Below are 27009 nucleotides of genomic sequence, written 5' to 3' on the forward strand. Positions count from 1 at the left end.
TTGATTGCTGCTTGAATATTGGCCGAGTCAAGCTTCTTATTTGTAACAATGCTGAGCAACCACATCACAGACTTCTCTCTCCAGCTTATATGAAAGGGGTTCATGGGTGTTGTGAGTGACACCCCTGAGCACAGGGAAAGCCTGGGAACCCCCTGGCAAAGCCACCGCACCTGCTGTGTCCCGGTCCTTGGGCCCCACAGGGACAAGAGGAGATGATTGATGGGAGCCAGGTCAACACCACTCGCCCCTGCACCCCCTGCAGCACCGGCAGTGTCGAAGGAAGGAGACCAGGACACCAGATGGTTCATCACAGGTCCAGTTTATTAAAGAGAGCATCAAACACTTATACAGCAAATAATAAGCTCATGAATATTCTGTAAGCCAAGCAATCTATTGGTTAAACTATACCATTAACTCTTCCTCATTCCTTTGGGCCTACGTTCTCTACTTCTCACACCTCGCTGTCCATTTCTTTATCATCCTCCGCTAGGCCCAAGGACACATTATCTTTGCAGGTGCAAGATTTGGAATTAACCACTGTCTTGTACTTTTCCATTCTCTAGTCAGCTACATTCCCAACAGACACCCTGCCTGCAAAAAGGCCTCTGCCCTAGTTAGGACATCTTTACCAAATTAATTCGGCTGTGTCCTTTCTCCTCAAGCCACTCTTTGACAAAACTCTCCACAATCCCCCAGTTGGATCTGTCCCCCAGCACACCGTCCTGGGGCGGGGGAGAGAGCTCCACATCACACAGAAACTCAAACTCCCCCTGGTCCACGTCGGAGACAGAAGGGCTCCACTGGGAACTCCCGGGGGTACAAGAACCAGACCCCCGCCAAAGCTCCTCACACTTTTTCCACTGCACCAGCAGCGATCCCACGTCTGCGGTGCAATCATCAAAGAGGGCGACCATGTGGCGGACCCCCACGAGAGACCACTCCTCCTTGGAGAATGGCTCTGCAGAGTCCGAAAAGAGCCCTTGCTCTCGGGCGCACAGAAACAATCGCTCAAAATCATCCCAGGAAACAGAAACCTGTTTCCACTCCAGGACCCCCCTCCAGAGGTCCAAAATGAGGGAATCCTCCTCGAAACTCGCAGAGGTTGCCATCACCACCAGAAGAGCAGGCAAAGCACCAAAGAGGGGGGACAACACAACCTCACCAGCAATCCGGACTCTGTGTCTCAGCCTACACTTTGGCAGTCACCCGATGTCACTAGAGTGTGGGATCTCAGCACAGCAGTCCTGATGTGCAGAGTCACCGAGACCACCCTTGGGGGGCTCGGAGGTCCTGGAACGTTGCCAGAAGTGTTTGGTGGCTGGACTTCGATCCTGCACGGGAAACAACACCTGTATGAGGATGGGAGGATCACACGGGGATAAATGGTGAAGGGATAGGTTAATTATAGTGTGAAACACAGGTTTTAGAATCTCAGTACAGGGGGGTTCTAGGGGGACAAGATGGAGGAATTAGGGCGTGTCCTGTCCTTCTTCTTCTTGTCGTCCATCTTCTGTGGTGGTGGTGGCACTTTGGGATTGGTTCTTACTGAATGTGCACTTGTCAATAAGGGTGAAAGGTATTGGGGAGAAAAGGTAAATATCTTATACGTAGTTTTGGGTATAAAGATAAGTGACCGCCCCGGGGGCTCTCAGTGTGCTCATGGCTGACTTGCTGTGCGGACCTCTGTTGGGCCGGGAGAAAATATTGTAGATAAGAATTAATAAACAACACTGAAGACTGAAAAACCTGAAGACTCCTTTCATCCTTTGGAGCGCGGGCTGCCCAAGACCATCCCGAGCCTTTCCAGGCCATCAAAAACAGCTGAGGATCGGGACACTATAGGACACAGAAGAACAGAAGCGCACACTGCTGTTCTCAGGGTGAAGGAAAAAAGGGAAGTTTATTTTCTGACTCCAACATTTACAGTTTTCCAAAAGTGACAGCGCATTGGAAGGTGACAGTGCCACCTCTCCAACGACACTGGACAAACCAACAGTCCATCAATTTCTCCTCCTCTATTAAGGAATGCAAAACAATGAGTTACTTACAGAAAGTGTGTGAGAAAGTTCGCTACAAGAATGTCAACATCAGAAGGCTTAGAAAATCTTAAAAAACCAGGGTGACAGAGGGGTCAATTAAAACAGGGCAGGGGTCAATTAAATCAAGGGAGGGTCTTTGGCGGTCACTGGGGCAATTAAATCAAAGGAGGGTCTCTGGTGGTTTCCGGGTTAAGGGAGACACTGAGAGAGAAACAGAGCAGGCAAAGAGAGGCAGGAGAGAAAGGAGGACACAAGCATAATGATCTGAGAGGGAGGCACTCTGCAAACAGAACTGCAATGGACTGAAAATGAACGGGAAAGAAATCAGTAAGTCTGAGAGTTTTATTTGCTATCAAATACATCCCACAAACCCTGACCCACAGAATCTCCATCCCACCAAACTAATTGAGATCCTACTACTCCCAATCACCTCCAAACCCCATCTCACCCTGGTGGCTGTGGAATCGAGTAGGTTTGTGAAGAGGTAGAGCTTTTTTGAGGTGGGAAAAAGCCCTTTTGATGTGGGCCTGAGTTCTCTGAGTCTAAGGCTGAGCTGTTTTCACTGGGATTTGAGGTGACAGATCCATCCCTCTTGGCTTTTAGACAGCAGAGAGGGGGAAAAGAAAAAAAACTTAATGCGAAACCAAAAGGAGAAGCAGCCAGGTGTGTTGCCAACATGGATCACAGGGAATGTGAGTGACCCGGGCTGTGCCCAAAGTGCCTCCTCCAGTGGGGGATGGAGCTGGAGCAGCGCACAAAGCTCTGCCCGCGCTCGGGCACTCCCAGGGCTTCCCTTACCGGTGCCTCCGTTGGTGTCGGGTCAAGTCAGAGCTGCTGGAGAAGCTCTTCGCACACTGGGGACACTCGTAGGGCCTCTCCCCAGTGTGGATGCGCCGGTGCCTGACGAGGTGGAAGTTCTGCCTGAATCCCTTTCCACAGTCGGGGCATTGGAAGGGCCTCTCCTCTGTGTGACTCTGATAGTGCCTGATGAGACGGGAGCTGATCTGAAACCCCTTCCCACACTTGGAACACTCATAGGGCCTCTCCCCAGTGTGGGTCCTCTGGTGCGAGGACAGGTGGGAGCTCTGTGAGAAGCTCTTCCCACACTCCCCACACTCGAAGGGCTGCTCCCCAGTGTGGATCCTCTGGTGCTTGATCAGGTCGCCCCTCCACCTGAAGCGCTTCCCACACTCCCCACACTCGTAGGGCCTCTCTCCAGTGTGGGTTCTCTGGTGCTTGATTAGGTTGGAGCTCAGGCTGAAGCTCTTCCCACACTCCCCACACTCGAAGGGCCGTTCTCCAGTGTGGATCCTCTGGTGCTCCATCAGGCTGGAGCTCTCCCTGAAGCTCTTCCCACACTCCCCACACTCATAGGGCTTCTCCCCAGTGTGGATCCTCTGGTGCCTGATCAGGTGGGAGCTCCGCCTGAAGCTCTTCCCACACTCTCCACATGTGTGAGGCTTCTCCCCATCATGGAGCTGCTCATGGAGCACCAGCTCCGAGCTCTGGCTCCATCTCTGGCCACCTTCCCGGCCCAGGCCGGCTCTTTCCCCCTCAGATCCCTGCCAGCTGCGTTTGCAGCCCCTCCTTGTGCAGCATCTCCGGGACTTTTCCTCCCCATTGGCTTCCTGTGCCGTGGAGCTGCTCAAAACGGCCTCTGCCACCAGGTTCTGCCGCGGGCATTTGTCCACCCTGCTCTCCATGCTCAGCTCCTGCTCTGGGCGGGGAAGGACAAGGACAGGATGGGATTTGCCTCCGTGCCACAGGGAAGGGCAAGGAGATCCCCCCAGGGCTGAGCTGCAGCTGGAGCTGTGCTGGGCTGGGAGATGGAGCAGCACAGAGGGGAAAGGGGCACTGACTTCCTCCTTACCTGCCTCAGTGTCCTGGGGCATCTTCCTCTTCCTCACAGCATCCCAGGGGTTGGCAATGGGAAATCCTGGTTTGGGGAAAACAAGGGATAAGCACGGTGAGTTTGAAGGTCCCTCTGCCCGAGTCCGTCTCTACAAGTCACTGGCCACGTGGGCTCCATAAAAACCTCCCAAATACCAAAAGATTCAGCCCTGGAAAAGCCTCCCAGGAGTTCCCTGTCCCTGGTCCCTCCTCTCTGGTGTTCGGGGGTTGCCCCCTGTCCCAGCTGCTGGGGTCACGCTTGGATTGGGGGTCCCCCTTCTCCTCGGTGCCCGCCCTGCCCAGGCTGCTGGGAGACCCAGCGATCCCAAAAGCTCCCTCCCCTCTTCGCTCTCCCCATTCCGGGATGCCGGGGCTGTTTGGGCTCCCGGGCTCCCTTCTCCCCTCATTCTCTGCTCGGGGCTGCAGCGGCTCCAAGGAGTCCCCCCTGCCCCTCTCCAGGCTCTTGAGGCTCCCGCCAATGGCGGCGCTCCCCTTCTCTGGGCTCCCCACTATGGGCTCCTGGGGCACACAGGGCTCTGCTCCTCCAGGCTGACTCTGCCGGCAGCCGCCACCGGCACCCCCCGATGTCCCCCCGAGGGGCCTTTTCCGCTCAGCCTTGGACTGCTTCATTCTCCAAACATCCCCCCAAAAACCCAACTGGGAGTGACTGGGAACATGCTGCAGGGAACTGGGCTACGCTGAGGGATACTGGGAGTAACTGGAAGGAAAGTAAGGGTGAAAGAGAGCAACTGGAACCATGTGGAGCACAACTGGTTCATACTGGCAGGGACTGGGAGCACACTGGGCTCACCTTTGGATCATACTGGCAGGGACTGGACTAATACTGGGAGGATCTGAGAGCGACTGGAAACATACCCTGCACATCATCCCCCATACTGGGCCTGACTGGGAGCAACTGGGAGCACACTGGGAGCAAATGGCATCATACTAGGAATGACTGGGCTGATCTAGGAAGCAACTGGAACCATGCTGGAGGCAGCTGGGGCCATACTGGGAGAGACTGGAAGCATCTGGGATTATACGGAGACCACACTAGGAGGGCTGGCATGTGACTGGGACTGGAGCTTACTGGGATCATATTGGGGTTGAAAGGGAGCAACTGGGATCACACTTTGGGCTACTGGGAGCAGTTGAGGGAAACTGGGATGATGCTGCAAGCAAACTGGAGGAACTGGGAAGGACTGGATGCATGCTGGAGGCAACTGGGATATACTGGGCATGACTGGGGGATCATACTGGGAGAACTGACACCTCACTGGGGCCACTGGCAGTGCCTGGAAATGACTACAGACATGCTGGGGGCAACTGGGATATACTGGGAGTGTCTGTCACCATACTGGGGGACTGGAACCACACCGGGAACAACTGGGACCATGCTGGGGAGAACGGGGCCCACACTGGGGGCACTGGCATCAGACTGGGAGTGAGTGGGAGCAACTGGGGTTAGACTGCAGGTGACTGGGATCATACTGGGAGTTGCTACACTCATACTGGGATTATACTGGGTGTGAATGGAACCTGACTGGGGGTTACTGGGAGCAACTGGGATGGGCTGGAAGGTTCTGGAACGATGCTGAGAGGACTGAGACTATAACTGGGGCAACTGGCATCATACTGGGAGCAACTGGGACCACCCTTTGAGCAACAGATGGAAACTGGGATTGTGCTAGAGGAAACTGGGAGCAACTTGGAAAGACTTGGATCATTCTGAGGTACCTAAAACCTACTGGGAGTGTCTCTAACCATACTGGGGGGACTGGAGCCACACTGGGAACAGCTGGGATCATGCTGGGAGCAACTGGGACGATGCTGGGGGAAACTGAATCTACCCTGGAGGCAACTGGGCATGACTGGGACCCTGCTGGGAGGGACTGGGACTGTTATTGGGGCAACTGGGATCATAATGGGAGGAACTTGGCACATCTGGAATTATGCTGGGAGCAACTGGGATCACAGTGAGAGCAGCTGAGTCCATACTGGGTTACACTGGGACCGCATTGAGAGCGACTGGAATCATACTGGGAGTGACTGGGAGTGGCTGGTTTTGTGGATTTTGGGTGGTTTGAATTTTGGGGGATTTTATTGGCATTTTGAGGGGGAGTTTTTCTGGGGAAGTTTGGTGTTTATTGAAATTTTTCTGTGTCTTTTTTTAAATTTTGTTTGTTTTACTGGGATTTTGTTGCGATTTTTTGGGACTCTCAGAAATTCTGGGGGTTTTATTGGGATTTTTAGGAGATGTTGGGGCATTTTATTGGAATTGTGGTAACATTCAGTAGGATTCATAAGGAATTTGGGGTTTTTTGGGATTTGGGGGGTTTTGTGGAGTTTTTTGTGTGTTGCCAGGATTTCTTTGGATCTTGGGGGATTTTGTGGGACCTTTTATGGTTTTGGGGATATTTTTTGGGGATTTGCAGATTTTAATCAGGATTTTTGGTGCTATTGGGATTTCAAAGGATTTTGTGGGCTGTTATTGGGATTCTAGGGAGTACTAATGGGATTTTGAGTGATTTAATTGGGATTTTGTGGGTTTTATTGGGACTTTTGGGGGTTTTAAGGAGATTTTGGTGCCTGTCAGCTCTTCCCCACACCAAAGGAATGCTCCAAAGCCCCCCTAAAATTTCACAAAAACCCCAAAAACCCCCAAAAATTACATGAAAGTCCTCAAAACCCCCAGAGAATCTCCAGAAATCCCAGTGGAACTCACCAAAATTCAAAATAAATGCTAAAAATTACAATAAATCCACCCCCTCAAAAACCCCCCTGCAACCCAAACAAAACACCTAAAATCCAGAACCCTCCAATCAACAAAACACCCCAAAATCATGTAACCCTCCCAAAACCCAATAATTCTCCCCAAAAATTCCCACAAAGCCCAAAAAAGCCATCCCGAAATATTCCAAACCCTCCAAAACCCCAAAATCCCCCCAAATCCCCCCAAACCCCCCAGACTCAGTGGGGCCGTCCTGGATCAGGGGGCACCAGCCGGTGGAACAGGAGCCACTTCAGGGGGCCCTCGGAGCTTTTTGGGGAGGGGGCACCATGGGAGACCCCCAAAAACCGGGGGGGAACCCCGCTGTGCCCCCTCCCCCCCCGAAACCCCCAGACCCCGGTTCAGGGTGGGCCTGGGACCCCCCGGGACCCCCAAATCTTCCCCGGGACCCCTCCAGGAACCCCAAACCAGCCAAAGCTCTCCCAGGGTTGGCCCAGAACCACCCTGAACACCAAAACCTACCCAGGACCCTCAGACCCCCCCCCCCATTTCCTCCGAAAATTTACCCCAGACCTACCTGAGACTCCCCCCCAAATCCATCAGACTGCCCCAAATCCCCCTCAGACTCCTCAATCCACACCAAACCCTATGAAATCCCCTCACAATCCCCCACATTTCTCCAGAGCCACCTCAAATCCCCCTGATCCACTCACAACGCCCCAGTTTCTCTCGAAATCCCCCAAAATCCCCTCAGACCCTCCAAATTCCCCTCAGATCCCTCTTAACCCACCTGAGAATGCTCCAGACCCTCTCAAGTTTCCCCCAAGCTCCCCAAAGCCCCCTCAGAACCCCTCATTCTCCCCAAACCCATGTACACCCCCCTATTTTCCGTCGATGCCCCCAAAAATCCCCGACTTCCCATCAGACCCGCCCCAAACCCCCCAGTTTCCCCCCCCCGTCCCCACCTCAGCCCCGGTCTCCCCTCACAATCCCCCGCCACCACCGCGCGCACGGGCTCCCAACAATGGCGGCGCACCCCGCCGAACCAAACAATCACCGCGCGGTACATCAGCGAAACAACCAATCACGGTGCCGGTCCCCTCAGCAAGGCCCGCCTCCCCGGCGCCGCCCCAGCCAATCCGAGGCGAGCCGGAAGCGGCCCCCCCCTTCCCGCCGCTCCTGGGACCCGCCGGGCTCGGGACAGGAGCGGGAGGGGCCTGAGAGGGGATCGGGGGGGGGGGGGGGGGGGGGCGGGTTCTTGGAGGGCCTGGGGGGGTTTTGGGGTGGGGTCGTAGGAAGGTCTTGGGAGCGTCTGGGGGTGTTGGGATGGTCCTGGGGGGAGTTTGGGGAGGGTTCTGGGGGCTCCTGAGGGTGTCCTGGTATTGGAATAAGAATCCCAATATTACCAGTTATATTGTGCCTGGGCCAGTCTGACCCTTGCTGCTGGGCCAAAGGCAGCAACTGTGGTGTGTCACCCCAGAGATACCCTGGCTTGCTGGTGGTTGCAGCTGGGCACTGAACAAGTCCAGGCTTGTTAGGAACTCAGTTTACCTCAGGAGGAGAGCTTCAGGCGATGGTGAAGAGAAAAAGAGATGGATTCTGCTGGAGAGTTTATATCCAGAGGTATATTCCAAGGTTACAGATGTCAGAACATAGGCAACTGCTCCAACAGAATACCGGCCTAAACGTCTGATCACCTTTTTAAGCTCAGGGACAGTGGAAGGGGAGGGAACAGGTGAGCCACCAACCAGGTGAGAGGGGCAGGGTCTCAGGGGGGGATGACACCCAGACAGGCCAATGGCCCCCGGGCCTGAGGGGCATCCTTTGAACTTGACCAACCACAGGACACCTTGCTGGAATGTTAAACCTGACTGACAGCACAGCAGGGGGCGAGGGGGAAGGGGAAGAGAGGTATTGGCACACCTGGGGAAGGGAGTTTACAACACATTGCAACATCCTGGGAGGGTTCTGGAGGTTTTGGGGAGGGGCTTTGGGGGCTGTGGAAGGGTTTGGGGAGAGGATCTGGGGGGGTCTCAGGGGACATCCAGGGCTGGGCCCGATTGGGGTCTGGGGGCAGGTTCCTTCCAGGCACGGGCATTCCAGCATTCTGTCAGGGACTCCCTGCCCTTCTTCCCTCTGCTCCCAGCTGCAGAATGTGCAGCAAAGCCGCCTTTGCTGTCTGCTCAGGGAGCCCAGCCAGCTGCTGCAGCCTGACCCTGCCCTGCACAGCTCCCCTGGCAGGCACGGCAGGAGCAGCGCCCTGGCAGCCTCAGCAATCGCCCTCTGACATCTCTGGCACACACTGCCATGGGCTGCAATTCCAGCTGCCAGCAAGGTAAAGATGCTCCTGCCCTTCAAGGCCAAATTCTGAAGGGCCCAAGACACAAGTGCAGCAAGATCTTACACAGACATTTAACTGCCAGCCTCTATAACTTCATCCAGGGCTGTTTGAGCACCTGGATGGGGAAGGAAAAAAAAATCAGGGGAGGGTCTTTGGCTGGAAGCTGCCACAGGTAAAGAGAGACCCTGGAAAGGAAAAGGAGCAGACCAAGGAAGGCAGGAAAGAAGGCAGGACACAAATGGCAACCAGCTGACAAGGTGGCACTCTGAAAACCAAACCTGGGCTTATGGAATAAGAATGGGACAGAAATGAAGAATTCTGAAACTTTATTTACTTGGCTTCTCTGAGCAATCTGTGAAGCCAGGACTTCACCATCCTGACAGGGAAGAAGCATTTTCTAGATCAAACCTGAGCTTCGTCCCTTTTACTCTGAGCCCAGTAAATCTCAATGAAGTAATTTGTGGTCGTTTTCATCAAGGGCCCAAGCTCTTTGTTCCAGCACATCCAGCAAGCACCAGGCAGGACAACACAGGAACCCAACACTCAGCTGAGGGATTCAGAACATCTAAACACCAGCAGGGCACATTGCTCATTTTTGCTCCAATAGATTTGAGAAATGAAACCCTGGGGATGAGAGCTCTTTTTCAGAGCAGTAATTGCTAGTTGATGTTAATGAAGTTGATAGGGTCTGAATTTGAAGTGTTGGTCTGTTGTTAAACATTGAACGTTACAGTTCTAGGACTTGCCTTTAGTTGCCGCTATCCAGTGTTACCATTTTTCCCTGTATTTGTATCTCTCCCCGGCATACTCTGTATTTGTGCCCCTTTCCGCCTCAGCCCAGATTTGTATCCCTTCCCGTCCCAGACTGAATTTAAATGAGACGCTGTGGGAACTCCATGAACCCTCTCCGAACAACAAACCAGCACATAAACGATGACTTTACCCCAGCAGAACCGCACTAAATCACCCACCCTTGAGCAGAGCCGGATTCTGTCCTGCCCCCATAATTTTAATAGTGCTCAGCTTGGAGGATCCCCCTATGCTCCGAGCCAACGTTGCCTTCCTAAGGACTCTGGTGAGGACGGAAGCCCCGGCTGTGCCGAGAGACAAAGCTGCGCTGCTGCTGCTGCTGCTGCTCCTCCTCCTGCTCAGCGCGGTCCTGTGGGAGCAGCGGCGCTGTGCGCGACCCCTCGGGTTCCGCACCCAGAGCTGTCTTTAATAAAGGCCTTTTGAAAGGAGCTGCTCTCCTGGCCCTGTTTATCACACTGCCAGAGCCCCTCCCCAAAACCTCCAAAACCCTCCCAGGACACCCTCAGGACCCCCCCAGAGCCCGCCCCAAACTCCCGCAGGACCATCCCAACACCCCCAGACCCTCCCAAGACCTTCCTACGACCCCACCCCAAAACCCTCCCAGACCCTCCCACGACCACCCCGCTTCGTGATCCCTCTTAGGACCCATCCGCGCCCCCCAGGTCCCCCCTCAATGCCCCAGGGCCCCTCCCCAGACCCCCCAGGGCCCCTCCCCAAAGCCCCCCCGGACCCTCCCCCGCCCCCCCGATCCCCTCTCCGGCCCCTCCCGCTCCTGTCCCGAGCCCGGCGGGTCCCGGCGGCGGCGGGGAACAGGGCGCCGCTTCTGGCTCGCCTCTGATTGGCTGGGCCGGCGCCGGGGAGGCGGGCCTTGCTGAGGGAGCTGCGTCGTGATTCGTTAGTTCGGGGCCGCGCAGCGCGGTGATTGGTCGGCTCGGCGGGACGCGCCGCTCTTGGCTAGGGGTGTCGGCGGACGCGGCTTGAGCGAGTCTGGATCGTTCTGAGGTGGGTTTAGGGGGATCTGAGGGGAAGTGGGAGGGTCTGAGGGGATTTTGGGGGATTGTGTGAGGAACTGGGGGGTTGCGAGGTTGGTCCGGGGAGAAATCTGGGGGACTCTGAGCGGATTTCATAGGGTTTTGGGGGGAATTGAGGAGTCTGAGGGGGATTTGGGGCAGTCTGATGGATTTGCGGGGGAGGTCTCAGGTGGGTCTGGGGTGAATTTCGGGGGGAAATGGGGGGGGTCTGAGAGTCCTGGGGAGGTTTTGGTGCCCAGGGTGGTTCTGGGCCAACCCTGGGGGGGCTCTGGGCGGTTTGGGGTTCCTGGAGGGGTCCCGGGGGAGATTTGGGGGTCTCGGGGGTCCCAGGCCCACCCTGAACCGGGGTCTGGGGGTTTCAGGGGGAGGGGGCACAGCAGGGGTTCCCCCCCCCCCCGGTTTTTGGGGGTCTCCCATGGTGCCCCCTCCCCAAAAAGCTCCGAGGGCCCTCTGAAGTGGCTCCTGTTCCACCGGCCGGTGCCCCCCGTTATTAATAAGAAGCTTGACTAGGCCAATATTCAAGCAGCAATCAATTTATTATTTATTATGGTAAAGTATGAGCAATACAGGGCTGGGTACAGTGGGGGAAGTTTTCCCTTCAACTGCACACCGATAATTGATGGTTACAGGTATTTGTAGGGGTAGTCATCAGCTTTTTTCAGTAGTTTCTATTTCTAATCTTTTACTCATCATCAATTTTTATTCCAAATTATTACATCACAATTCTATACACTATTGTGATTTTAATTTCTCAGGTTGTATCTCAAAGGAGTATCTCCAGATGTTGATGGTCTAGTTTCCAAAAGAAGAAAGACGAATCCCATCTGGTGGGGTCCAGCTCCACAGATGTGTGTCCACCTTTTAATTGCAGAGACCATAAATCTCATTACAGTGATGTCCAGCTTCTCTTTGGTTGAAACCATAAACCCTTGAGGTGATGTTCATCTTCCTTTCTCAAGGTGTTTTTCTCTGCTTCAAAAAGGCGTGAGATAAGCATATTTCCTTTATATATATTCCAAAGCTATAGTTTCAAGGATACAAGTAAAATTCTAAAATTATACTTCAGAAGGTTATTATTGCAGAGCTTTTTTATGGATGAAATGCAAGCAAAAAGGAACATCCTTAACACCCTAATTCCAATGCTCCTAAATCAGCTAGGGTTAATTGCAAACAAAAGAGAGGTTCAAAGGCCTTTTTCCATGCTTTATTTTCCTCAGTTATTATTAGAATTCACAACTATCCCGTTGTTGATGTCCACACATTTCCCATTCGCAAGTACACACGTCAGCTGTTTGTACCTGACACAAAACACAGCTTTGCCTCTCACACCCCTGATCCAGGACGGGCCCACTGAGTCTGGGGGATTCTGGGGGGGTTTGTGGGGATTTTGCGAGGGTTTTGGGGATTTTGGGGTGACTTTTTTGGGCTTTGGGGGATTTTATTGTCAGTTTCTAAGGAATTATTTGAGGTTTTGGGATGTAATTGGGCGAGAATTGCGTGATTTTCAGGCTTTTGTATTTTGGGGGATTTTATTGGGGTTGTGAGGGGTTTCTTGAGAAAGGACTTATTGAAATTATTTGGAGTATTTTTTAATCTTGGTGAGTTCCACTGGGATTTTCAGAGATTCTCTGGGGTTTTCGAGGGTTTTCTTGTAATTAGGGGGGATTTTGTGGGATTTTCATGGAATTTTGGGGGGCTTTTGGGGCATTCCTTGGTGTGGGGAAGAGCTGAGAGGCACCAAAATCTCCTTAAAACTCCCAAAGTCCAAATAAAACCCACTAAATCCCAATTAAATCTCTCAGAATCTCATTAGAACACCCTAGAATCCCAATAAAAGCCCACAAAATCCTTTGAAATCCCAATAATCCTGACTAAACTCCTCAAGTCCCCCAAAAATGTCCACAAAACCATAAAAAGTCCCACAAAATCTCCCCCAAGATCCAAAGAAATTCTGGCAACACACAAAAAAACCCCACAAAACCCATCAAATCCCACCAAAAATCCCAAAAAAACCCAAAATCCCAATGAACCCCACTAAATGGCTCCACAATGCCAATAAAATGCCCCAAAATCTCCTAAAAATCCCAATAAAACCCTCAGAATCATTGGGAATCCCAAAAAATCCCAACAAAATCTCAGTAAAACAAACAAAATTCAAAAGAAGCCACAAAAAATTCAATAAACCCCCAAACACCCCAGAAAAACTCCCCCTCAACATGCCAATAAAATCCCCCAAAATCCAAACCACCCCAAAATCCACAAAACCAGCCACTCCCAGTCAATGCCAGTATGATTCCAGTCGCTCTCAATGCGGTCCCAGTGTAACCCAGTATGGACTCAGCTGCTCTCACTGTGATCCCAGTTGCTCCCAGCATAATTCCGGATGTTCCCAGTTCCTCCCATTATGATCCCAGTTGCCCCAATAACAGTCCCAGTCCCTCCCAGCAGGGTCCCAGTCATGCCCAGTTGCCTCCAGGGTAGATTCAGTTTCCCCCAGCATCGTCCCAGTTGCTCCCAGCATGATCCCAGCTGTTCCCAGTGTGGTTCCAGTCCCCCCAGTATGGTTAGAGACACTCCCAGTGGGTTTTAGTTTCCTCAGAATGATCCCAGTCTTTCCCAGTTGCTCCCAGTTTCCTCTAGCACAATCCCAGTTTCCATCTGTACTCAAAGGGTGGCCCCAGTTGCTCCCAGTATGATCCCAGTTGCCCCAGTTATAGTCTCAGTGCTCTCAGCATGGTTCCAGAACCTTCCAGCTGATCCCAGTTGCTCCCAGTGTGTCACATTTTCCTCCCAACATGGGCCCAGTAGCTCCCAGTAACCCCCAGTCAGGTTCCATTCACTCCCAGTGTAATCCCAGTATGATTGCAGTCTACTCCCAGTATGATCCCAGTCACTTGCAGTCTAATCCCAGTTGCTCCCAGTCACTCCCACGCTGATGCCAGTGCCCCCACTGTGATCCCAGTTGCTCCCAGCATGGGCCCAGCTGTTCCCAGTGTGCTTCCATCACTCCACTGTGGTTACAGACACTCCCAGTATGGTCCCAGTTGAACCCAGTTGTCCCTGCTCTGGTCCCAGTTACTCCCCAGATGATCCCAGTCCCTCCCAGCATGGTCCCAGTTCTTGTTACTATATTTCTGGAGTCCCAGCTCTCAGGCTGCCACAGCTCTCGGCTGTCCTATCTTCTATTGCTGTTGTTATATTTCTAGAGTCCCGTACCTTCAGGGTGCTCTTCTCACACACAGCTCTTCACAGCAGTGTTGCTCCTGCTTCTTGGTCAGGGCTCCTCCAAGGCTCTCCCTGCACAGCCAACCCACTCCCTTTTATCCCAGTTATCTTCATTAGCCACAGCAGCCACCCAATTAAGGACATCACAGCTGCAGCCCATTTACAATTAGGATCAGGGCACGGCCACTTATACAATACATAGATATTACTAGGACTCCTGCTATACCCACTCACTCCCAATTGCCCCCAGTGTGGGCCCCGTTCTCCCCAGCATGGTCCCTCTTCTTCCCAGTGTGGTTCCAGTCCCCCCAGTATGGTGACAGACACTCCCAGTATATCCCAGTTGCCCCCAGCATGTCTGTAGTCATTTCCAGGCACTGCTAGTGGCCCCAGTAAGGTCTCGGTTCTCCCAGTATGATCCCCCAGTCATGCCCAGTATATCCCAGTTGCCTCCAGCATGCATCCAGTCCTTCCCAGTTCCTCCAGTTTGCTTGCAGCATCATCCCAGTTTCCCTCACTTGCTCCCAGTAGCCCAAAGTGTGATCCCAGTCACTCCCATTCAACCCCAATATGATCCCAGTAAGCTCCAGTTTGATCCCAGTCACATGCCAGCCCTCCCAGTGTGGTCCCAGTATAATCCCAGTTGCTTCCAGTTTCTCCCAGTATGGCCCCAGCTGCCTCCAGCATGGTTCCCAGTTGCTTCCTAGATCAGCCCAGTCAGTCCCAGTATGATGCCATTTGCTCCCAGCATGCTCCCAGTTGCTCCCAGTCAGGCCCAGTACGGGGGATGATGTGCAGGGTGTGTTCCCAGTCGCTCTCAGACACTCCCAGTATTAGTCCAGTCCCTGCCAGTATGATCCAAAGATGAGCCCAGTGTGCTCCCAGTCCCTGCCAGTGTGAACCAGTTGTGCTCCACATGGTTCCAGTTGCTCTCTTTCACCCTCACTTTTGTTCCAGTCACTCCCAGTATCTCCCAGTGTACCCCAGTTTCCTCCACCGTCTTTCCAGTTCCTTCCAGTATGATCCCATTTGCTCACAAGCACTCCCAGTCAGCCTCAGTGTAGTGGCACTCACTGCCAGTATTATCCCAGTCACCTCCAGCATGATCCCAGTTCATCCCAGTTGAAGTCCAACAGTTTCCAATCACCACCAGCATGCACCCAGTCACTCCCAGTTCCTCCCACTTGCTCCTAGCATGTTCCCAGTTACTCACAGCTATTCCCAGTCACACTCAGCACCATCCCTGTCACTCCCAGTTTATCCCATTTCTCCCTAACGTGGTCTCAATTGCTCCCTGCAGGCTCCTACTCACTCCCAGTATGATCCCAGTATGATCCCAGTCTCCATCAGTGCGATCACAGTCTGGCCTGACATGGCACTATGATCCCAGCATGATGTCAGTACAAACCCAGTACAGTCCCAGTCACTCCCGGTACGATCCCAGTATGATCCCAGTACAAAGCCAGTACAGTCCCAGTCACTCCCAGTACGATCCCAGTGCAGCCCAGTCCCTGGCAGTGCTGCCACTGCTGGGATCCCCCAGCCCTGTGTGTGTTCCCCCCTGGCGGATGTGCCGAGAGGAGCCCCAAGGGCTGGCAGTGGCCAGGCAGGGTCCCCAGCAAGGCCCAGTTGGGATGTGCAGCCCCCAGTTTGCCCAGTTTGCCTCTCCTTTGGCCCGGGCCGGGCTCCCCTCGTCCCCAGCGGCTGGGAGCAGCCGAGAGCCCCGCGCTGCCCATCCCGACCTGTCCCGGCTCCATCCCCGCTCCTGCCGCGGGCTGCGAGGGCTGCGGAATGGGTACTGAGGGTATGGCTGCTGCTGGGGGAGGAGGAGGGGGGAGGGAAGGGCAGGGATGAGGGGGGAGGAGGAGGAGGGGTAAGGGAGGAGGAGGAGGAGAAGGAATGGAAGGGGCAGGATGGAAGAGGTGAAGGAGGTGGGTATAACACAGAGGAGCTCGAGGAGGGATGGAAGAGGAGGAGCGGGAAGAGAAAGAGGAGGGAAGGAGGCGGGGTTACAGGGGAGGAGGAGAGGGAGGAGGGATGGAGGAGGAGAAGGAGGTGGGGATAAGACAGAGAAGGAGCGGGAGGAAGAGGCGGGACAAAGGCTGATCAAGGCTGAACAGAAGGAACCGCGTTGCAGCCCTGCCTGAATTCGCAGCCCCCACCCGTGGGACCATCGTGCCCCCCCCCCCCCCCCCCCCCCGTCGCGCCGGTTAGCGGGGAGCGGGAGCCCGGCCCAGACATCCCGGGGGGTCCCTGGGTTGTGTTTTTGGGGGGATGTTTGGAGAATGAAGCAGTCCAAGGCTGAGCGGAAAAGGCCCCTCGGGGGGACATCGGGAGGTGCCGGTAGCGGTGCCGGCAGGGGCAGCCTGGAGGAGCAGAGCCCTGTGTGCCCCAGGAGCCCAAAGTGGGGAGCCCAGAGAGGGGGGAGCGCCGCCATGGGCGGGAGCCTCAAGAGCCTGGAGAGGGACAGGGGGGACTCCTTGGAGCCGCTGCAGCCCCGAGCAGAGAATGAGGGGAGAAGGGAGCCCGGGAGCCCAAACAGCCTCGGCATCCCGAAATGGGGAGAGCCAAGAGGGGGGGAGCTTTTGGCACTGCTGGGACTGCCAGCAGCCTGGGCAGGGCGGGCACCGAGGAGAAGGGGCACCCCCAATCCAAGCGTGACCCCAGCAGCTGGGACAGGGGGCAACCCCCGAACACCAGAGGGGAGGGACCAGGGACAGGGAACTCCTGGGAGGCTTTTCCTAGGCTGAATCTTTTGGTATTTGGGAGGTTTTTATGGAGCCCACGTGGCCAGTGACTTGTAGAGACGGACTCAGGCAGAGGGACATTCAAACTGAACATGTGTTGAGGAAGATGAAACAGGGAAGCCTCATAAATATGATTGTCTGGCAAAAGAATTTGAGAATATTGAAACTCTAAGCAAGATTGAGATGGAAGCAAGCTTTGAGATACCTTAGTGAACAACTGGAAAACAATTGTGTGGCCTGACTAAAGGTAATCCCCTTTTGCTGAAACAATTCCCTCTGCGTGCAGACAGACCCAAGGGTCTGGGCAGACCCTACTAGCTCAGCAGAAGGGGTCCAAAGTGGTGTTTTCAGGGTTTAAAATGTAACACAGTGTCATGATGTAATGATTCTTACAGGCTGTATGTAAATGCTCTAGGATTTGTATCTTGAACTAGATTGGTTAGTGAGAAATAGAATATTCAACAGAGAAGAAGATTTATTGTATTGTAATGGGAAGCTTACTCTCTTACTCTCTTCCCCTCTTACTCTCTCACCCTCTCATCCTCTCTACCCCTCTCTTCTCTCGGGCCCACTCCGACCTGTGGCTGGCAGCTCCAAGCAGGGCCTTGCACCCAGGCCTTTTGCAATAAACCGCAAGTTCCACGACCTGGCTTCAGAGATCTCTTGTCTCCGTCCGTCCCGACCATCCTACCCCTCAACGCTCCTACAAACGTGCTCATCCCTTGTTTTCCCCAAACCAGGATTTCCCATTGCCAACCCCTGGGATGCTGCGAGGAAGAGGAAGATGCCCCGGGACACTGAGGCAGGTGAGGAGGAAGTCAGTGCCCCTTTCCCCTCTGTGCTGCTCCATCTCCCAGCCCAACACGGCCCCAGCTGCAGCTCAGCCCTGGGGAATCTCCTTGCCCTTGCCTGTGGCACGGAGGCAAATCCCATCCTGTCCTTGTCCTTCCTTCCCCAGAGCAGGAGCTGAGCATGGAGAGCAGGGAGGACAAATGCCCGCGGCAGAACCTGGTGGCAGAGGCCGTTTTGAGCGGCTCCACGGCGCAGGAAGCCAACGGGGAGGAAAAGCCCCGGAGATGCCGCACGAGGAGGGGCTGCAAACGCAGCTGGCAGGGATCTGAGGGGGAAAGAGCCAGCCTGGGCCGGGAAGGCAGCCGGAGATGGAGCCAAAGCTTGGAGCTGGTTCTCCATGAGCAGCTCCATGATGGGAAGAAGCCCCATATGTGCGTGGAGTGTGGAAAGAACTTCAGGTGGAACTGCGACCTGATCCTGCACCAGAGGACCCACACTGGGGAGAAGCCCTATGAGTGTGGCGAGTGTGGGAAGCGCTTCAGCCTGAGCTCCAACCTGATCAAGCACCAGAGAATCCACACTGGGGAGAAGCCCTATGAGTGTGGGGAGTGTGGGAAGAGCTTCTGTGGGAGCTCCAGCCTGATCAAGCACCAGAGGATCCACACTGGAGAACGGCCCTTCGAGTGTGGGGAGTGTGGACAGAGCTTCAGCCAGCGCTCCCACCTCATCTCGCACCAGAGGACCCACACTGGGGAGAGGCCCTACGAGTGTTCCAAGTGTGGGAAGGGGTTTCAGACCAGCTCCCATCTTGTCCGGCACTATCAGAGTCACACAGAGGAGAGGCCCTTCCAATGCCCCGACTGTGGGAAGGGATTCAGGTGGAACTCCACCCTCGTCAGGCACAGGCACATCCACACTGGGGAGAGGCCCTATGAGTGTGATAAATGCAGGAAGAGGTTTCAGACCAGTTCCCATCTCCTCCAACACTATCGGATTCACACAGAGGAGAGGCCCTTCCGCTGCCCCGAGTGCGGGAAGGGATTCAAGCACAACTCCACCCTCGTCAAGCACCGGCGCATCCACACAGGGGAGAGGCCCTACGAGTGTCCCCAGTGTGGGAAGAGCTTCTCCAGCAGCTCTGACTTGACCCGACACCAACGGAGGCACCGGTAAGGGAAGCCCTGCGAGTGTCCCGAGTGCGGGCAGAGCTTCGTGCGCTGCTCCAGCTCCATCCCCCACTGGAGCAGGCACTTTGGGCACAGCCCGGGTCACTCAAATTCCCTGTGATCCATGTTGGCAACACACCTGTCTGGTTTTCCTTTTGGTTCAACCTTAGTTTTTTTCTCTTCTCCTTGTTTTTCCACTCTAGAAGCCAAGAGGGATCAATCTGTCACTTCAAAACCACTCAAATCCCACTGAAAATAACTGAATTTTACCCAAAAGGGCTCAATTCCACCTCAGATTGCTTGTTCCCTCCTCAAAAATCTCATTCCCATGCCAAACTCTCCATTGCACAGCTGCCAGGGTGAGATGGAGTTGGGAGGAGATTGGTAGAATTGGGATCTCAATTTGGAGCAATGCTATGGGGATTGTGTGGGTTGGGCTGGGTGTGTGGGATGCATTTGATAGCAAATAAAACTTTCAGACTGTATGGTTTCTGTCCCATTCATTTTCAGTCAGTTCTGTTTGCAGAGTGCTGCCTTCTCAGCTGATTCAATTTCTATAAAAATCCCCCTTTTAAAATCACGTAACCCAAACAATCCAAAAACCAATATCCAAATAAAACCACCCACACACAATTTTTTAAAAATAATTTTAATTTTTCAAGAGTACTTAAGGATGTTATTGAAGTTTAATTGTTTAGTTAAAATGTTTGAGAAATTAGAGTGGTGTTTGGTTTTGTGTTCAGTGTATTTGTAATATAAATTGGTTTACCAAGTTGTGTTAGATTGCATGTGAGTTTTTTTAGATATTTTTTATCTCAACTGTATTAGTCGTCAAGTTAAAACTTTCAAAAGTTATTTCTTGGTACATAATTTATTTATATTTATTGGTCATGTTATAGTAATAGTTATTGTTTTGGATTGAATCATTATTGGAGTATTGTAAGTAAGAGTTGAAATTACTATATTTCATTTTCATTATAATTATTTCATTTTAATAATTATCTTTTTCTTTATGATTTCATCCTAATTTTTTAAGATGATAGGAAGGAAGTTCAAGGGCAGGAACATTTTTTCCTGGCTGGGAACTGGAATTCCAGACCCTGGGAGTGTGTGCAGGACCACACAGACTGGGATCAAATATGGGCTGGGATCACCTGGACTGGGATCACGTGGATCAGAACCCTCCAGACTAGGACAGCCTGCAATGGGATCAAATATGGATTGGGACTGTATGGACTGGGACCACACAGACTGGGCTGGGATCCTAGGGAGTGGGACCATATGGATCAGGATGACACAGACTGGGAGCAAATATGGGCTGGGTCCATTTGTTTAAGTAATATTGTTCTATAGTTTTTATTTCTGTTGTTATTTATGCTCAGTGGAATAGCTGCTTGTGTTAAACTGCCTGCTTGGATGGGATAACATCCAATGCACACAGGATGAGGACACGTGTACAGATCTGCCAACCATCAGCACTCCCCATCTGAAGGCAGAGTTCACCAAGGCCCAAAAGCTGGAGGTGATAAAGAGAAGGAGCCAAAACCACAGCCAAGAAACACACATGCTCTGAAAAGGCAGACCCAAGGAGGCGCCATGTAAAATCATTCCTGGAACATGTAAAGTAGGTTATGGATATGCATGAGGGTCTATGAATATGCAAGAGGCTGAAGGGGAAGGGTATTTCAGGGGGATCCCCGAAGGTAACAGGGTGCTCCTGGCTGAGTGCCAAGATGCACCCGGCCGTGATAACCTTTGCTCCATGGTCCTGGTCTCCCATTGTCTTTTATTAAACCTTTTACATTTTCACAGGAGAGTGAATGCTTTTTTCACAAATGGAATCTCAAGGACACAAGGGTCAGTGGTTAAGGCAAGACTCTCCTGTGACCAAGTGGGGCCTCATGGGACACAGGTGCCACTGGGACATTGCCAGGTCTGGTAGGAACAAGGCTCCATTATTGCACAGCAAGGCCTCAGGGCACCCAGGAGAGCGGCGTGACAATGACATCTTGGGGAACCAAGTGTCACCTGCAAACACAACGGGGCCTCATGGAAGCCAGGGGCCACTTGGATATTGCCAGGGCAGGTGGAACTCAGTGTCCATTGTGACACAGCACAGCCTCATGGAACTCAGCAGAGCACTGGGACAGCCTGGAATCTCATGGAGCCAAAGCTCTGCTTTGGCAAAGTGGGGCCCACAGGACACAGGTGCCAGCGGGACATTGCCAGCTCTTGTGGAACCTGGTGTCCACTGTGAAAGAGCAGAACCTCATGGAAACATGGGAACCACTGTGACAGAGTGGAATCTCATGGAAGAAAGTGTCAGCTGTGAATGCAGCATGGCCTCACAGAACCCAGGGGCAACGGGGACCGTGCTGTGGCTCGTGGGAGCAAGGGGCCATTGTGACACAGCGGGGCCTTCTGGAACCCAGGAGAACATTGTGGGCCCATGGATTCTCATGGAATCACGGCCCCATTGTGACAAAGGGCAGTGTCACAATGGCCTCCTGGGTTCCATGAGTCCTCACTGTGTTTAGAACTGACACTTGGTTCCCCAAGATTCCATAGCATCCCTCTGCTCTCCTGTGATTTGAGGCTGTGCTGTGTCACAATGGACACTTGCTTCCACCGAGGCTGGAGATGTCCCAGTGGCACTGGGCTTCCATGAGGCCATGCTTTGTCACAATGGGGCCTTGGTTCCATGGATTCCATTGTCCCACAATGATCACCTCAATGCCATGAGGCCTGCCTTTGTCACAGTGGAACCTTGCTTGCACGAGCCTTGGCAATGTCCCAGTGGCACAGGGGTTCCATGGGACCCTGCCGTGTCACAATGGGGCCTTGGTTCCATCAGGTTCCATTGTGTCACAGTGCTCTCCCAGGTCCCATGAGGCCTAAAGCAAAAGCTGATTTTTACTCGTTGCTTGCTAAACACAATGCAAAACCATCATCTGGTGGAGAAACTTGGGCAGAGAACAATTGGTTTAATTTGGAAAATGTCATTGATAGAATATGTTTTCTGCAACATGAATCAAAATTCAAAATGGGCAAAAATAGAAATATTCTTTGCTCAGTCCTCGGAGGATGTCTTACTGCAGCCATAGAAAACCACTGTAAACGGAGAAGTGAAGAAATTATAATTATAGACAAGACTCACTTCAAAATTTAGTTGAAATTTTGCAAAAACAGTTAAATGAGGACAGAAATGAAATTTACATGCTGCGAGCTGCCCTTAGGGAAGAACAAACCAAAAACATATACAAAATCAACTCCTCTACAGAGGAGGAAGAAAAAGTAACACCTTGCATTAAAAAAATTTATCCTTACAAAGAACTCGAGGCAGCAAAACAAAACTATTCTTACAAAGAATCTGAAACAGTTAAAAATTGTGGGGAAAATTGCTGTCCTCATTTGAGACCTTTTATTAAAACTGAATATAATTATATTAATGATGAAGACCTAGATCCCCACATAACAACCAAACAAACACCATTCAGCGCTACCGAATTAGCTAAATTGAAAAAGGAATTCGGTCGCCTCCCCCACGAATCAGAAACAGAATATGTGTTCCGTGTGTCCCTCACTGGCGGAGACCAGATTAAGTTAACTGAACAAGAAGCCAGTGGTTACTGGGGACACGGTGTTTTCCTAACAACAGGAGATAGGCGTGACTCCTGGTCTCTAACAGAACGTGCAGCCTATTGGGCTGGGGGAATAAATCCCTTGGAAAGGGGTGATCCCCTGGCAATTGTCAGTACCCCCGACAAGATCCTAGGAAGTGTACAAAAAGCTGCATGTTTGCAAATGATTCATGAGAAAAAATTAATTCCTGGTTTTGAATCCCCTGTGCAACTGCCTGTGAAGCCTGAAATTATGACCCCTTTAATTTGTGGGCTTCCAGAAACATTGAAATCAACAGCAATCACTATTCAAAAAACAATTATGGCTTTAAGCCCAATAGATGGCCTGGATAGATTTCTTAACAACTCCACTGATCAGTCTGAGTCCACCAACACTGCACCATCACCCTATACACCAACACAGACCGCCACCACACCATCTGATACACCTAGTAGCAGCCGTAAGATTTGGACATAGGGTGAGGTAGCAGTTGATTTAATAAACTATCGTAGGCAGTATGGGCCTGTAAAAACCCTGGAAGAAAAATCAGAAAAAACAAAAGGTGTCCGGTTTATGGGAACCCCTAACACTGAAAACACAGAACCAGGAAAACAAATTTCCAACAGACAACGCTGGTGGATGCTGGGAATAAAGAAAGGGGTTCCCCGGGACATAATGGATGGTTTACCACTTGAAAAATTGCAGAAAATCATAACTAACTGGAATTTTAGGAGATCAAACACCCAGCATAGTGCACCGATCCCCCTCCCTCACCAGAAACTAATAAACACTCCTACCAGTACACAGTTCAGTACACACAGTACATCACAGTCTCTCCCACAGAACACAAGCAATGAGCCAAAGTTAACCCTTCTCCAGTTTCTCCCTCGGAATTGGGGCAGTGAGGCTGCATCTCAGCCTCTCCCACAGAACACAGCCAGCGAGCCAAAATTAACTCTTTCTCAGCTTCTTTCACAGAACTTGGACAGTGAAACCCTGGCTGCGTGTCTCCTGAAAAGCACCGGCAGTAAGCCGGAAGTAATTCTTTCGCAACTTCTTTCACAGAATCTAAGCAACATAACTGCCCACCCGCCCGTGCCCCAAATCACAAACAACGAAACTTCACCAACAGAGCTTTCGGGAAACTAATATCTCCGCTGCTTACAGGTGAGTGAAGGGGTGGAGTTTGGGTTTACGTATGAATGCTCACAAAAAATAAATCAGGAGACATGTTAATTACAGCAATTACAGGCCGCAAAATGTTCTGGTAACCTACATTGTTGATACGGGAGCCCAGATCTCTGCATTAACACATAGAGATGCCCAGAAATGTGGAGTTGTTCCAAGAAAAAGGCAATGCTGCGTTCTTAATGCTTTAGGAACCATAGAACCCATGAATGTTGCTTTAGTCAAAGTAACACTCCCTGGAGAAGAAAATCAATTGGTTGCCAAAATGGTAATTGGGGACATCCCGAATGCTAGGGATGGATGTCCTTGCAGGAAGGCAGTGGGAAGACACTGAGGGTTTTCTGTGGTCTTTTGGCTCTCTGCCACTTAACATTAGGCTGATTCAGACCCCACCTGCACTGCCTTACAGTAAAACAATCAATGTGAAACAGTATCCCTTGCCTTCTGGAGCTAGAGAAGGCATCACACCAGTTATTCAGGAATTGCGTGATCAAGGAATAATTATTAACACACACTCCCCATACAATTCACCCGTGTGGCCAGTCCAAAAGCCCAACGGGAAGTGGAGGCTTACGGTCAACTACCGTAGGCTGAATGCCAACACTGACCCTCTGACTGCAGCAGTGCCAAATTTAGCTGAATTAATAAAATCAATACAAGAAAAAGCTCACACAGTCATGGCAACCATAGATGTTAAAGACATGTTCTTCATGATACCTATACAGCCAGAGGACATGGACTGCTTTGCATTCACATGGGAGGGACAACAGTACACATTCACCAGGCTCCCTCAGGGATACAAACACTCTCCAACACAAGCACACCATGCTTTAGCTAAGGATTAGAAAAAATACCTAAACCTGACACTGTAGCTGTGTACCAATACATTGATGACATTTTAGTAGAAGGAGAGGAAAGTAAAGAGGTGGGGGATATCCAGCAGAATATAATCTCTCATCTGGAGAGCCTTGATTTAAAGATTCCCTCAGAGAAAATTCAAAAGCCTTCTCAGGAAGTAAAATTCCTGGGAATTTGGTGGCGATCTGGTAGCACATGCATCCCACCTGACACTTTAACTTCTTTAGAGCAGATGAAAATGCCTGAAAACAAAAAAGACCTCCAGCAAGCCTTAGGACTGTTAGTATTCTGGAGGAAACATATCCCAGATTTCTCAATCATTGCTAGGCCCCTTTACAATTTACTAAGAAAAGGAATCAAATGGGATTGGACTCCTTCGCAGGAGGAAGCACTGCAATTATTGATTTTTGAAGCCACTGCACATCAGGCATTGGGGCCCATTCACCCTAAAGACCCTTTCCAAGTGGAATGGGGATTTGCCTCCTCAGGGCTATCAATACACATCTGGCAGCGAGGTCCTGAGGGTCCAACAAGGCCTGTCAGCTTCTTTTCCCGTGGTTTTAAAGATGCTGAGAAAAGATACACTACCTGGGGAAAAGGATTGTTTGTTGTTAGCTTAGCTCTCATTGAAGTAGAAAAAATCACACGGCAGCAAGCTATCATCTTGAGAGGTCCCTTCAAGGTAATTAAAGCTGTCACAAATGGGACCCCTCCACCTGACAGCATAGCCCAAAAATCATCAGTCAGAAAATGGTATGCTCAAATAGAGTATTACTGCAATAGTTTTTCTGTCACAGAAGGTGCTGCAAAATTCTTAGCCATACAAGACACTTGAGAGCCTAGATAGTAGCCAAGACAAACCTGCTTCTGTAATAAAAATAGCACCACCATTCTCACCTGAAATAGCAGCAAACTGTTGGTTTACAGATGCTTCCTCAAAGCGGGAAGGAAAAATTTGGAAATATAAGGCGGCTGCCTTACATATTTCATCTGGTGAAAAGATTATCACAGAAGGGGAGGGCAGCGCTCAGGTAGGAGAACTCATAGCCCTCTGGAGTGTTTTCCAGCGTGAGGCACAAAACACTTCTCCTGTTTACATCTATACTGGTTCATATGCGGTATACAAAGGCTGCACTGAGTGTCTCCCTTTCTGGCAACAGAATGGCTGGGAAGTTAACAGAATCCCAGTGTGGCAGAAAGATAAGTGGAAAGAAATCCTAGAAATCGCCAGTAAAGGAAACTTTCTGGTTGGTTGGGTAGCTTCTCATCAAACAGATGGAAATCAAGCAGGTGAATGGAACAACAAAGTTGATGAACTAGCAAGGCTTAGCCCCCTGAAAAAAGAAACTATTTCAGAGGACTGGAATCAACTGTTAGAATGGTTACATGTAAAAAGGCAGCACACAGGTGCCAAAGATCTGTACCAGGAAGCACACGCCCGCGGCTGGCCAGTCACCAGGGAAATGTGTAAAACATGCATATCGGCCTGCGAACAGTGCCGCAAGCGACTGGAAAGGCATCCTTTAGAGGATGACCCTCTGCATTTGAGGAAAGGTAAAGGCTTGTGGGATGCGTGGCAGATAGATTATATTGGTCCTTTTAAGAAATCAGGAGGTAAACATTTTGTGTTAGTAGGAGTGGAAATTGTATCTGGGTTAGTACAAGCTGATGCTTTTAAAAGGGCCACAGGTGATAATACAGTTAAACCTTTGCAGGGGTGGTTTGGAACTTTTCCAAAGCTGCAAGAAATCCAGTCTGACAATGGGTCTCACTTTACTGCCAAGGTAGTTCAGGATTGGGCCAGAGCCGAAGGCATAAAGTGGACTTTTCATACTCCTTACTACCCTCAGGCTAACGGGATCGTGGAAAGGACAAATGGCCTTTTAAAGCGGTTCCTTAAGCCCCAGAAAGCAAGCTGGGACTGTCAGCTGTGGGAGGCTGTTAAAGGGGTAAATAGCAGGTGGGGAGTGAATGGCTGCCCCAAAGTCACTGCCTTTTACCCCACACCTCCAAGCATCATCCCTTCACTGGAAGGTCTCGACGATGCAAACAATCCATCACATTACCCTGGACAACCTGCCTTAGTGGACCTCCCCACGGTGGGCGAGGTACCATCTGTGCTGAAAACCCCTCTGAATAAATATGCATGGGTAGCCTCTGACGCTCTTGGAATAAAGCACTGCATACACACACGCTGGATAATCCCCTCATTTTAAACTCCTTTCTGCCTCTCAGTGGCAGGATTTTTTGTTGTTCTTGCTTTTACAGGAGAACCCCGAGGGACATGAGAATCATCTGAAAACATGATAACCTTGCTAATACTTTTCTGCATTTTACCACAATTTCATGGACAACCCCCTGGTGAGCAGCTGTGGCCTGAAGCCATTGTCCAGCACACCAATGTTCTTGGAACCTATCCCAAGGGACGTTACCCAAGCCTGGCAACCCTAGTGCAGCATGACTCCAAGGTGTACCACCCGAATGAGTGGAGATGGGACCAGAATGAGTTGATGAGAACCCTGACGGGAACGGTTGGTGAGTCAATTGTGGTAACATGCAGAAAGGTGGAA

General features: G+C 51.6%; 2 protein-coding genes and 1 long non-coding RNA gene across 3 annotated transcripts in view; 1 reads left to right on the top strand and 2 right to left on the bottom strand.

Annotated features, from left to right (window-relative positions):
- Positions 1-2851: 2851 nt before the first annotated feature.
- Positions 2852-27009, bottom strand: part of LOC134433404 (zinc finger and SCAN domain-containing protein 2-like) — a gene marked incomplete at its 3' end in the record, with an annotated part of 79859 nt that continues 55701 nt past the window's right edge. Inside the window, exons 3-4 of the mRNA XM_063182258.1 lie at positions 3024-3564; positions 2852-2939 (exon numbers count right to left, since the gene is read on the bottom strand). Coding sequence (XP_063038328.1) covers positions 2852-2939; positions 3024-3564 — 629 coding nt within the window. The remainder of the gene's footprint in view (positions 2940-3023; positions 3565-27009) is intronic.
- LOC134433421 (uncharacterized) lies at positions 9311-10247 on the bottom strand. Its single transcript, XR_010031551.1, has 2 exons — positions 9973-10247; positions 9311-9625 (listed from the first exon to the last, which is right to left on the bottom strand). It is a non-coding gene; the product is annotated as an uncharacterized LOC134433421 (long non-coding RNA).
- LOC134433416 (zinc finger protein 239-like) lies at positions 17466-18852 on the top strand. Its single transcript, XM_063182263.1, has 2 exons — positions 17466-17620; positions 17773-18852. The coding sequence occupies exons 1-2, from the start codon at positions 17599-17601 to the stop codon at positions 18777-18779; spliced, it is 1029 nt and encodes a 342-aa protein (XP_063038333.1). The 5' UTR covers positions 17466-17598; the 3' UTR covers positions 18780-18852.

Source organism: Melospiza melodia, unplaced genomic scaffold (assembly GCF_035770615.1).
Source record: "Melospiza melodia melodia isolate bMelMel2 unplaced genomic scaffold, bMelMel2.pri scaffold_18, whole genome shotgun sequence".
In the NCBI taxonomy this organism is placed as follows: Eukaryota; Metazoa; Chordata; class Aves; order Passeriformes; family Passerellidae; genus Melospiza; species Melospiza melodia.

Coding starts and splice junctions, on each gene's coding strand:
- LOC134433416 (XM_063182263.1), top strand. CDS start 17,599: ATGCCCCGGGACACTGAGGCAG. Junction 17,621..17,772: donor GCCCCGGGACACTGAGGCAG/GTGAGGAGGAAG, acceptor TTCCTTCCCCAG/AGCAGGAGCTGAGCATGGAG.